Raw genomic sequence first — 12,400 nt, 5'->3', positions numbered from 1 at the left:
AGCAGGACATTAGCCTCCTGTGCTGGATGTGTGACAGAGGATCAGAGCAGATTAGCGCTGCAGGAAATCCAAACTCCTCTGTAACATCCAGCAGGAGACTCCTCTGTAACATCCAGCAGGAGTGACTCCTCTGTAACATCCAGCAGGAGTGACTCCTCTGTAATATCCAGCAAGAGACTCCTCTGTAACATCCAGCAGGAGACTCCTCTGTAACATCCAGCAGGAGGAGACTCCTCTGTAACATCCAGCAGGAGACTCCTCTGTAACATCCAGCAGCAGGAGACTCCTCTGTAACATCCAGCAGCAGGAGACTCCTCTGTAACATCCAGCAGGAGGAGACTCCTCTGTAACATTCAGCAGGAGGAGACTCCTCTGTAACATCCAGCAGGAGGAGACTCCTCTGTAACATCCAGCAAGAGACTCCTCTGTAACATCCAGCAGGAGACTCCTCTGTAACATCCAGCAGGAGACTCCTCTGTAACATCCAGCAGGAGGAGACTCCTCTGTAACATCCAGCAGGAGGAGACTCCTCTGTAACATCCAGCAGGAGGAGACTCCTCTGTAACATCCAGCAGCAGGAGACTCCTCTGTAACATCCAGCAGGAGGAGACTCCTCTGTAACATCCAGCAGGAGGAGACTCCTCTGTAACATTCAGCAGGAGGAGACTCCTCTGTAACATCCAGCAGGAGACTCCTCTGTAACATCCAGCAGGAGACTCCTCTGTAACATCCAGCAGGAGACTCCTCTGTAACATCCAGCAGGAGACTCCACTGTAACATCCAGCAGGAGGAGACTCCTCTGTAACATCCAGCAGGAGGAGACTCCTCTGTAACATCCAGCAGGAGGAGACTCCTCTGTAACATCCAGCAGGAGGAGACTCCTCTGTAACATCCAGCAGCAGGAGACTCCTCTGTAACATCCAGCAGGAGGAGACTCCTCTGTAACATCCAGCAGGAGGAGACTCCTCTGTAACATTCAGCAGGAGGAGACTCCTCTGTAACATCCAGCAGGAGACTCCTCTGTAACATCCAGCAGGAGACTCCTCTGTAACATCCAGCAGGAGACTCCTCTGTAACATCCAGCAGGAGACTCCTCTGTAACATCCAGCAGGAGACTCCTCTGTAACATCCAGCAGGAGACTCCTCTGTAACATCCAGCAGGAGACTCCACTGTAACATCCAGCAGGAGGAGACTCCTCTGTAACATCCAGCAGGAGGAGACTCCTCTGTAACATCCAGCAGGAGACTCCTCTGTAACATCCAGCAGGAGACTCCTCTGTAACATCCAGCAGGAGGAGACTCCTCTGTAACATCCATAAGATATAAACATTTATAAGATATAAAATCCATCCATCGTCTACATCTTATCCGGGATCGGGTCGCGGGGGCAGCAGCTCCAGTAAGGAACCCCAATCTTCCCTTCTCCGGGCCACATCCTCCAGCTCCGACTGGGGGATCCTGAGGCGTTCCCAGTGAGGAGATATCATCTCTCCACCGAGTCCTGGGTCTTCCCCGGGGTCTCCTCCCAGCTGGACGTGCCTGGAACACCTCCCTAGGGAGGCGCCCAGGTGGCTCCTTACTAGATGATGAACCACCTCAACTGGCTCCTTTCAACGTAAAGGAGCAGCGGCTCTACTCCGAGTCTCTCCTGATGGCTGAGCTTCTCACCCTCTCTCTAAGGGAGACGCCACCCGTCTGAGGAAACACATTTCGGTTGTTTTGTGCAGTTAAAGTAGAATCTGACGGCATCTTGTGAGGAATGTTCGATGCACTTTTTTGTGCATTTTACAGTTTTTTTGTCAGATTATTTGTTTGTCAGTACTTTAATACTAATGTATATTTAATATTTATGTCTTTTATTATTTACTCCAACTCTGTCACACTCACGACGACAGTCTAATAAACAGTTTAATAAAAATGATTAATTATTCAATTATATATATATATATATATATATATATATATATATATATTATATTTAATTATTGTGTCCTCGTCTCTTTACTTCACTTGTTGTTTTGCTGTAACGAGGTACATTCCTCTGTTGTGGGATTTCTGATTCTGATATCATCTTTTTTTATCCCATATATTTCTTCCTTCCTTGTCTGCTGCCTACATTACCCACAATGCCACTCGACAGACTTGGCAGTTACGCTAGCAGCTCTCACTTCTTTCTTTCACATCCCAAACTTTTTCCTTTAGATGCCAAAACTAAAAGTTCACGTCGTCCCACAGAAAGAAAACACGACTTTATTTTATATATATTTTATTTGATTGTGTTGTTAAGATGCACAAGTTTCTGCCTCTCTGTGCTCAGATTATGAAAAATAATTAATAATTATGGATCCTACATTTAAAGAACATTTTTAACTCACAAAAAATAAAACAGCACAAGGAATAATTCATATTATAATTTCATTTTAAAGAAAATCTTAAAAATAAAACAGCACAAGGAATAATCCATATTATAATTGTATTCACATTTTTAATTAAAATTCAAAAGTTTTTTTCTCATATTTATTTTTGAAAAAGATGTCACTGGAAACATCTTGCAGACCAAATCAAACCTTATTGTTGACCAACTTTGGCCCGCGGGTCGCACTTTAGATGTGACTTTAGTTTTGCAGATGGAGGGTTTCCATCTGGACCTGTTCTTCATGACGAAGACTTCTTCAGACTTTATCAGCTGCTGCCTCTGGAAACACTGAAGTGTTCGCTGTGAAACACGTGCACTTCACCTTTAATAGAAGTGTGAAGGTCCCAGCGGCTGCTGACAGCAGAGGAGTGTCCAGCATCCTCCCTCCTCTTCCATGACTCGTCTTACAGCAGATCAGTTTCCTGCGCGCTGACAGCCGACACACAGCACCATGGTGAGATAATAACTCAGCCTCACAGATTTCACCTGCGACACTTTCTGCTTGTTCAACGCTCATCACAATGTTTTTTCATTGCAGGCCAAGTTCCTGACTCAGAACCAGATTAACGGTAAGAACGTGGACACTTCACTCCTCCAGTTACAGTTTTATGTTGGCAGCACACGGAAAGTCCTCCTCTCTGTGTAAAGTATTTAATGAGAGATTCTTCATCACAAAGCAGCAGTTGTTCTGCTGTCGGCTGCTAATGTGATTAAATACAAAGGTTCATTCTCAGGTTTCCTAATGAGGAGACACATTGAGTCTCTGCTGCAGAAGGCAGAGGACAGAGGACAGAGGACAGAGGACAGAGCACAGAGGACAGAGGACAGAGGGCAGAGCATAAAGGACAGAGGACAGAGGGCAGAGGACAGAGGGCAGAGCATAAAGGACAGAGGACAGAGGACAGAGCACAAAGGACAGAGGACAGAGGACAGAGCACAAAGGACAGAGGACAGAGCACAGAGGACAGAGGACAGAGCACAGAGGACAGAGGACAGAGGGCAGAGCACAAAGGACAGAGGACAGAGGACAGAGGACAGAGGGCAGAGCACAAAGGACAGAGCACAGAGGACAGAGGACAGAGCACAGAGCACAAAGGACAGAGGACAGAGGACAGAGGGCAGAGCACAGAGGACAGAGGACAGAGCACAGAGGGCAGAGCCCAGAGGACAGAGGACAGAGCACAGAGCACAGAGGGCAGAGCACAGAGGACAGAGGACAGAGAGCAGACGGCAGAGCACACAGGACAGAGGACAGAGGACAGAGGACAGAGGGCAGAGCACAGAGGACAGAGGACAGAGGGCAGAGCACAGAGGACACAGGACAGAGGACAGAGCACAGAGGACAGAGGTCAGAGCACAGAGGACAGAGGGCAGAGCACAAAGGACAGAGGACAGAGGGCAGAGCACAGAGGACAGAGGACAGAGGACAGAGGACAGAGGGCAGAGCACAGAGGACAGAGGACAGAGGGCAGAGGACAGAGGGCAGAGCACAGAGGACAGAGGACAGAGGGCAGAGCACAGAGGACAGAGGACAGAGCACAGAGGGCAGAGGACAGAGGACAGAGCACAGAGGACAGAGGACAGAGGACAGAGCACAGAGGACAGAGCACAAAGAACAGAGGATAGAGCACAGAGGGCAGAGCACAAAGGACAGTCTGCAGTCTGCAGTCTGCAGTCTGCTGTCTTCAGTCTGCTGTCTGCAGTCTGCTGTCTGCAGTCTTCAGTCTGCTGTCTGCTGTCTGCAGTCTGCTGTCTGCAGTCTGCAGTCTTCAGTCTGCTGTCTTCAGTCTGCTGTCTGCAGTCTTCAGTCTGCTGTCTGCAGTCTGCTATCTGCAGTCTGCTGTCTGCAGTCTGCTGTCTGCAGTCTTCAGTCTGCAGTCTGCTATCTGCAGTCTGCTGTCTGCAGTCTGCTGTCTGCAGTCTGCTGTCTGCAGTCTGCTGTCTGCAGTCTTCAGTCTGCTATCTGCAGTCTGCTATCTGCAGTCTGCTGTCTGCAGTCTGCTGTCTGCAGTCTTCAGTCTGCTGTCTGCTGTCTGCTGTCCGCAGTCTGCTTTATGCTGTCTGCTGTCTTCAGTCTGCTGTCTTCAGTCTGCTGTCTGCAGTCTGCTGTCTGCAGTCTGCAGTCTTCAGTCTGCTGTCTGCAGTCTTCAGTCTGCTTTCTGCTGTCTGCTGTCTGCAGTCTGCAGTCTGCTGTCTGCAGTCTGCTGTCTGCTATCTGCAGTCTGCAGTCTGCAGTCTGCTGTCTGCTGTCTGCAGTCTGCTTTCTGCTTTCTGCTGTCTGCTGTCTGCTGTCCGCAGTGTCTGCAGTCTGCTTTCTGCTGTCTGCAGTCTGCTGTCTGTAGTCTTCAGTCTGCTGTCTGCTGTCTGCTATCTGCAGTCTGCTGTCCGCAGTCTTCAGTCTGCTGTCTGCTGTCCGCAGTGTCTGCAGTCTGCTTTCTGCTGTCTGATGTCTGCTGTCTGCAGTCTGCTTTCTGCTGTCTGCAGTCTGCTATCTGCAGTCTGCAGTCTGCTGTCCGCAGTGTCTGCAGTCTGCTGTCTGCAGTCTGCTATCTGCAGTCTGCTGTCTGCTGTCTGCTATCTGCAGTCTGCAGTCTGCTGTCTGCTGTCTGCTGTCTGCAGTCTGCTGTCTTCAGTCTGCAGTCTGCTGTCTGCAGTCTGCTTTCTGCTGTCTGCTGTCTGCAGTGTCTGCAGTCTGCTTTCTGCTGTCTGCAGTCTGCAGTCTGCTGTCTGTAGTCTGCAGTCTGCTTTCTGCTGTCTGCTGTCTGCAGTGTCTGCAGTCTGCTTTCTGCTGTCTGCAGTCTGCAGTCTGCTGTCTGTAGTCTGCAGTCTGCTTTCTGCTGTCTGCTGTCTACTGTCTGCAGTCTGCTGCGTCATAATGTTTCTGATAACGTCCATTTAACATGCTGACAACATTCTGAAAGTAGGAAACCAGGAGCTAAAAGAACTTCTTACGTCTTTATGATTATAATTTAACTTGTATTTAAGATTGTCAATAATGTGACGCTGTCTGTAAAGAGGACTCAAAACTGTGTTTCTAATCTTCAGTGTGTGTGTGTGTGTGTGTGTGTGTGTGTGTGTGTGTGTGTTGCAGAGTTTAAGGAGTGTTTCTCTCTGTACGACCGGCAGCGTAGGGGGAAGATTGAAACCCGCGAGCTGATCACAGTGATGCGGTGTCTCGGGTCGAGCCCCACCCCCGCTGAGGTGCAGCGACACCTGCTGAACACAAGTGAGACGTCTTCATTCACACATTTAGAACTAAGTTCAGTTCATGCTGCTCTGGTGGCTTCAGTACACAGAAAAGCATTTCTGCTTGTTTGCACAGAAGCTGCAACTCAGCCTCAACTTCTGTTCTGCAGCGTCCTCAAGATCAATAAAGTTTTATCTTCTCACCTGGTGACATTATTACTGCAGCATGTCGGGTCATTGTAGGCAGAAATAGGGGGGGGGGGGGGGTTTAAGACGTACATTTACAAGAAAATAAAAGTTGGATGTTTTCTGAGATTAAAGTGGAACACTACATCGTGAGTATTCTCTGAGATTATGAAGTTACATATTAAAAATAAAGTTCAGCAATCTGTTTCTGATTATATAATCTCAGAGAATATTTGTCTTTTGTGTCTTCGTTAATATTCAAGTTTCTTTCTCGTAAATGTACGACTATAATCTTGATCATTTCTTTTCTCGGAGATGTGTCACTAACATCTGACAAAAACAAGTTTTTTCTCGTAAATTTACGACTTTAATCTCAGAAATTAACAGTTTTGTTTCTCGCATATCTGTGACTTCAGAGAACTTCTGATTTTCTTCTCGTTAATTTCCCACTCTCATGTCGGGCACTTGTGTTCCCTCCTCTAACTGCTCTGTATTTGTTTTCTTACCTATGAACACGCGCTCGTACATGATGATCGGAGCGTTCCAGTAAAAGTATATTTCTTCCTGCAGATTCGGACGGAGAGCTGGACTTCTCCACCTTCCTGAGCGTCATGCACCGGCAGCTCCAGCAGGAGGCGCCGGAGGCGGAGATCCTGGAAGCCATGAAGATGGCCGACAAGGAGCAGAAAGGCTTCATCCTCGCCGCCGAGCTGCGAGCCAAACTGACCGGGCTGGGAGAGAAACTGACCCACCGAGAGGGTGAGAGCGGCGCCGGGTTCACACACCTGGACACCTTTTTATCTTTGGGAATATCACGTGGTTACATTTTCTGACCCCAAAGTGTTTGATTGTTTTGTTGTTCCTGCTTTTGAATCGTTCGTCATTCACAACATTTAGGAGGTTTTACATCCTGGTGAAAATAAACTAACAGACACATTTAATGAGATTCTTAGTTCCTGTCAAATGGGAGCCGCACAGAAACCTCATTCTTTAAAACTTAAGTTTAAATGCGTCAGCTGACTGAACTGTAATGTGATGAACATGTGGCAGAGAGGGGGAAGCAGTTCAGCCTAAGGCCGCGTGAACCTGCGCAGCTGTTTGCACTCCTTCCAGCTGATTACAGCTGATATTCTGTTTTACAGAAAGACTCCAAACTTCACAAATCAATAACAAGATAAGAAAAGTTTCTCCAGCGGACAGCTGCAGCTAAACTCCTGCAGACATGTCGAGGAGCTTCATTCTGTAAAACGTCTGTTTTTCATTTGTCAGAAATGAGTAAACAAACACAGTTAAAGACAATAATGACAATAATAATAATAATAATAATAATAATAATAATAATAATAATAAAACACAATAATGCCAAAATAAACAGCAAAGTAAATAATAAGACAAACAAAGAACAATGCCATGTTTAAATGCCAAAGAGCTTTTAATTTGTAATTAATAATTATAATTGTTTTAACTTGTAAAAGTGTCTTTGAGTACCAAGAAGCTCTATGAATACATTATTATTAATGTTATTATTATAAACAAAATAGAGGGATACACTAAACACAAAATAAAAATAATATCAATATTATATACAAAACATTTTTAAATAACCAAAATTACAACAGAACGGATATTTATAGATAATCTATTCCCATCAGAAGCTTCAGTTTCTACATTTAACGAGAGGAACAATGTGTTTTCATCTTATTTACGGTTAATCCTCATTTCATTCATCACTTTTCTTACAACATGACGTGTCATCGTACAATAAGTCGCAGAATTAATGCTGCGTTCCCGTCACATACGATGATCGTAGGAGATACGAACAGTTTCAGGAGAGTAAAGCTCCATATTAATAATAAGAATGAATAATAATACATTTGGGTCTGATGGCTTTGACGGACTGAAGCATTTGTTTGGTTGTTCCTTGAATTCTTAATGAATGATTAATAATTATGAATACACTACAGGTGCATAATAAAAACTGTTTAATACATTTAACTGAAAGGTGCAGAAGCCCTGAGAGGAACATCTGCTGATCCATTTTCTAAATCTGATTTAAATTATTTTATTTTCTGTGTTTATGAAATAAATAAATAAATAAAAGGATTTTCAAAACAAAATAAAAATTATTTTTGAAGAATTTTCTTTTGTGTTTGTTGTTGTAATACTCATATCGGCCACAAGAGGCTACAGCGCGTATTACAACAACAAACATTTGTAAAAGTCGTCCTTTCCTCCAGCTGTGTTGAATCAGAGTTTTCTGTTTCCATAAAGTAGCTTTGATTGACAGCCGTGTGTCTGTTGTCAGTGGACGAGCTGCTGCAGGAGGCGGGCGTCGGGCCGGACGGGCGGGTCCACTGTGAGCAGTTTGCTGAAGCCGTGACTCGCTCCTCTGCAAAGCGCTGACGTCACAAACATCACAAGCTGCAATCAACACTTTGACTTTCAAACATTTTATTCTATTTGTTTTGTTTAATAATGTTTGTGACGACCAGACGGAACAAACAAAGTGTTCCTGCAGTTCACGCTCCATCGTGACTCTGAAAGTCTCGTCTTCTAAAAGTGCAATAAATCCTCTGTTGCCGTTTGTAAGTCTTTCTTTATTTACCTGTTAGCTTTAGCGTCAGCGTGCTAACATGCATCAAGTGTATGAAGATGTTTCGTGTTCTGTCGGCATCCTTGGAAGATTCCCGTGAACCCTCTCATCGTACATGTGTCGACGTCTTCCAACTCTGACGTACAAAACAAAAAGGATAAAAAGATTAAAACACAGATTGCAGAAATACATTTATAAAAATGAACAATTTAAATGATATGCAAATTGAGATGCTTTACAAGGAAAAGTGTTATAAATCTTAAACTCTTAATTATAAATCAAATCAAAGAACTATTGATGAGATGCAGCAGCTTGTGTGTCAAACACTCATTAACTAAATAGTGCACACTACAAAGTGTCGATATGAAGATGAATAAACATAACTGTCCAAAGTAAAGCGGGTTGATTTGTCTGTCTGGAGATGCAGGTTGGTGTTAAATACATGTTCACTCTTTGTTGTAAGATGTACGTATGAGCTGCATCACTTTACAGCGAACATTTGACTCAGAGAAGCTGCAACAACTTTAAAACTGTGTTCATCCACAAGAGGAAGAAGTTGCTGAGCACACGAGAGAAACAGGAACATGCATTAGTCTTTTCCTCCCAACGAGCGGCTCGTCTGCAGCGAAGACACAACACTGCGATCCTGTTGTGTGAAGAAGGATCTGTGAACATGTTGCTCCTCTGTAAGCAGAATGTGAGTCAGTGTGCAGAGTCTCCTCAGGGCTGCAGCAGCGTCCTCTGATCACACACTTCATCTGTAATCTGAGATCATCCAGCGTCACTGAGCTGCATCAGCTGGATCAGTGCAGGGAAGCTTCAGTAACGTCTGGGTTAAAGGTTCAGTGTGTAGCTCTGAGTTAAAGGTTCAGCGTGTAGCTCTGAGTTAAAGGTTCAGCGTGTAGCTCTGAGTTAAAGGTTCAGCGTGTAGCTCTGAGTTAAAGGTTCAGCGTGTAGCTCTGAGTTAAAGGTTCAGCGTGTAGCTCTGAGTTAAAGGTTCAGCGTGTAGCTCTGAGTTAAAGGTTCAGCGTGTAGCTCTGAGTTAAAGGTTCAGCGTGTAGCTCTGAGTTAAAGGTTCAGCGTGTAGCTCTGAGTTAAAGGTTCAGCGTGTAGCTCTGAGTTAAAGGTTCAGCGTGTAGCTCTGAGTTAAAGGTTCAGCGTGTAGCTCTGAGTTAAAGGTTCAGCGTGTAGCTCTGAGTTAAAGGTTCAGCGTGTAGCTCTGAGTTAAAGGTTCAGCGTGTAGCTCTGAGTTAAAGGTTCAGCGTGTAGCTCTGAGTTAAAGGTTCAGCGTGTAGCTCTGAGTTAAAGGTTCAGCGTGTAGCTCTGAGTTAAAGGTTCAGTGTGTAGCTCTGAGTTAAAGGTTCAGTGTGTAGCTCTGGGTTAAAGGTTCAGTGTGTAGCTCTGAGTTAAAGGTTCAGCGTGTAGCTCTGAGTTAAAGGTTCAGTGTGTAGCTCTGAGTTAAAGGTTCAGCGTGTAGCTCTGAGTTAAAGGTTCAGTGTGTAGCTCTGGGTTAAAGGTTCAGTACTTTATTCTTTATATTGTGTTTTGCATATATATTGTGTCAGTCAGTCTGCAGGGCAACAACACCAAGCTGTGATGTCGGGTCAGAACCTCTGCAGTCTGACAGTCTTCATGTTTACTGCACTGATGTCACCGAGCTGAAGTCTGTGTGACGGCACTTTGTTTCCTGAATCCACAGAGACAGAAACTAGAAAACAACCAAATATTCATCTCGTCTTCCCGATGGCAGCGCAGCGAGGAGAGCAGCTCGAGAGGGTGGGGGGTCAGATGAGATCAGACGGAGCTCCAGTCAGCGGCCGGAGAGACTTGAGCTCAGCCAGAACCAGAACCAGAACCAGAACCAGAACCAGAACCGCTGCAGTCACAGCTGCTGGAGCTGTGTAACAGCAGGGGGTCTGCAGCGGTGCTGTGGCTGAACATCAGCTCACTGATAACTGAAGCTACGCTGTTTCCTGCGGCTGCAGACAGACACAGACAGACACAGACAACAGACACAGACAGACACAGACAGACACAGACAGACACAGACAGATACAGACAACAGACACAGACAGACACAGACAGACACAGACAGACACAGACAGACACAGACAGACACAGACAGACACAGACGATACAGACAGACATAGACAGACACAGACAGATAAAGACAAACACAGACAGATACAGACAGACACAGACAGATACAGACAGATACAGACAGACACAGACAGATACAGACAGACACAGACAGACATGAAGACACAGACAGACTCAGACAGACAGACATACACAGACAGACACAGACAGACACAGACAGATACAGACAGACACAGACAGACACAGACAGATACAGACAACAGACACAGACAGACACAGACAGACACAGACAGACACAGACAGATACAGACAACAGACACAGACAGACACAGACAGACACAGACAGACACAGACAGACACAGACAGATACAGACAGACATAGACAGACACAGACAGATAAAGACAAACACAGACACAGACAGATACAGACAGACACAGACAGATACAGACAGATACAGACAGACACAGACAGATACAGACAGATACAGACAGACACAGACAGACATGAAGACACAGACAGACTCAGACAGACAGACATACACAGACAGACACAGACAGACACAGACAGACACAGACAGATACAGACAGACACAGACAGACACAGACAGATACAGACAGATACAGACAGATACAGACAGACACAGACAGATACAGACAGATACAGACAGACACAGACAGATACAGACAGATACAGACAGACACAGACAGACACAGACAGATACAGACAGATACAGACAGACACAGACAGATACAGACAGATACAGACAAACACAGACAGATACAGACAGACACAGACAGATACAGACAGACATACAGATACAGACAGACACAGACAGATACAGACAAACACAGACAGATACAGACAGACACAGACAGACAGATACAGACAGACATACAGATACTGACAGACACAGACACAGACAGATACAGACAGACACAGACAGATACAGACAGATACAGACAGACAGACACAGACAGACACAGACAGATACAGACAGACACAGACAGACACAGACAGATACAGACATACACAGACAGAAACAGACAGACACAGACAGATACAGACAGATACAGACACAGATACAGACAGATACAGACAGACAGATACAGACAGACACAGACAGACACAGACAGACACAGACAGACACAGACAGATACAGACAGACACAGACAGATACAGATAGATAAAGACAGACACAGACAGATACAGACAGACACAGACAGATACAGACAGATAAAGACAGACACAGACAGATACAGACAGACACAGACAGATACAGACAGACACAGACAGATACAGACAGATACAGACAGATACAGACAGACACAGACAGATACAGACAGACACAGACAGATACAGACAGATACAGACAGACACAGACAGATACAGACAGATACAGACAGACACAGACAGATACAGACAGATACAGACAGATACAGACAGACACAGACAGACACAGACAGATACAGACAGACAGATACAGACAAACACAGACAGATACAGACAGACACAGACAGATACAGACAGACATACAGATACAGACAGACACAGACAGATACAGACAAACACAGACAGATACAGACAGACAGACACAGACAGACACAGACAGATACAGACAGACACAGACAGACACAGACAGATACAGACAGACACAGACAGAAACAGACAGACACAGACAGATACAGACAGATACAGACAGACAGACACAGACAGATACAGACAGATACAGACAGACACAGACAGACACAGGCAGACACAGACAGATACAGACAGACACAGACAGATACAGACAGACACAGACAGATACAGATAGATAAAGACAGACACAGACAGATACAGACAGACAGACACAGGCAGACACAGACAGATACAGACAGATACAGACAGACTACAGACAGATAAAGACAGACACAGACAG

At 45.2% G+C, this 12,400-nt stretch overlaps 1 protein-coding gene across 1 annotated transcript; it reads left to right on the top strand.

Moving 5' to 3' along the window:
* Nucleotides 1-2,856: 2,856 nt before the first annotated feature.
* On the top strand, nt 2,857-8,372 carry calml4b (calmodulin-like 4b). Its single transcript, XM_029433113.1, has 5 exons — nt 2,857-2,870; nt 2,955-2,985; nt 5,508-5,642; nt 6,359-6,547; nt 8,094-8,372. The coding sequence occupies exons 1-5, from the start codon at nt 2,868-2,870 to the stop codon at nt 8,189-8,191; spliced, it is 456 nt and encodes a 151-aa protein (XP_029288973.1). The 5' UTR covers nt 2,857-2,867; the 3' UTR covers nt 8,192-8,372.
* The last annotated feature ends 4,028 nt before the right edge of the window (nt 8,373-12,400 follow it).

This window comes from Cottoperca gobio, chromosome 6 (genome assembly GCF_900634415.1).
Source record: "Cottoperca gobio chromosome 6, fCotGob3.1, whole genome shotgun sequence".
NCBI classification, from domain to species: Eukaryota; Metazoa; Chordata; class Actinopteri; order Perciformes; family Bovichtidae; genus Cottoperca; species Cottoperca gobio.
The sequence above is the reverse complement of the archived record's forward strand: the minus strand, read 5'-3'. Positions and strand labels throughout refer to the sequence as shown.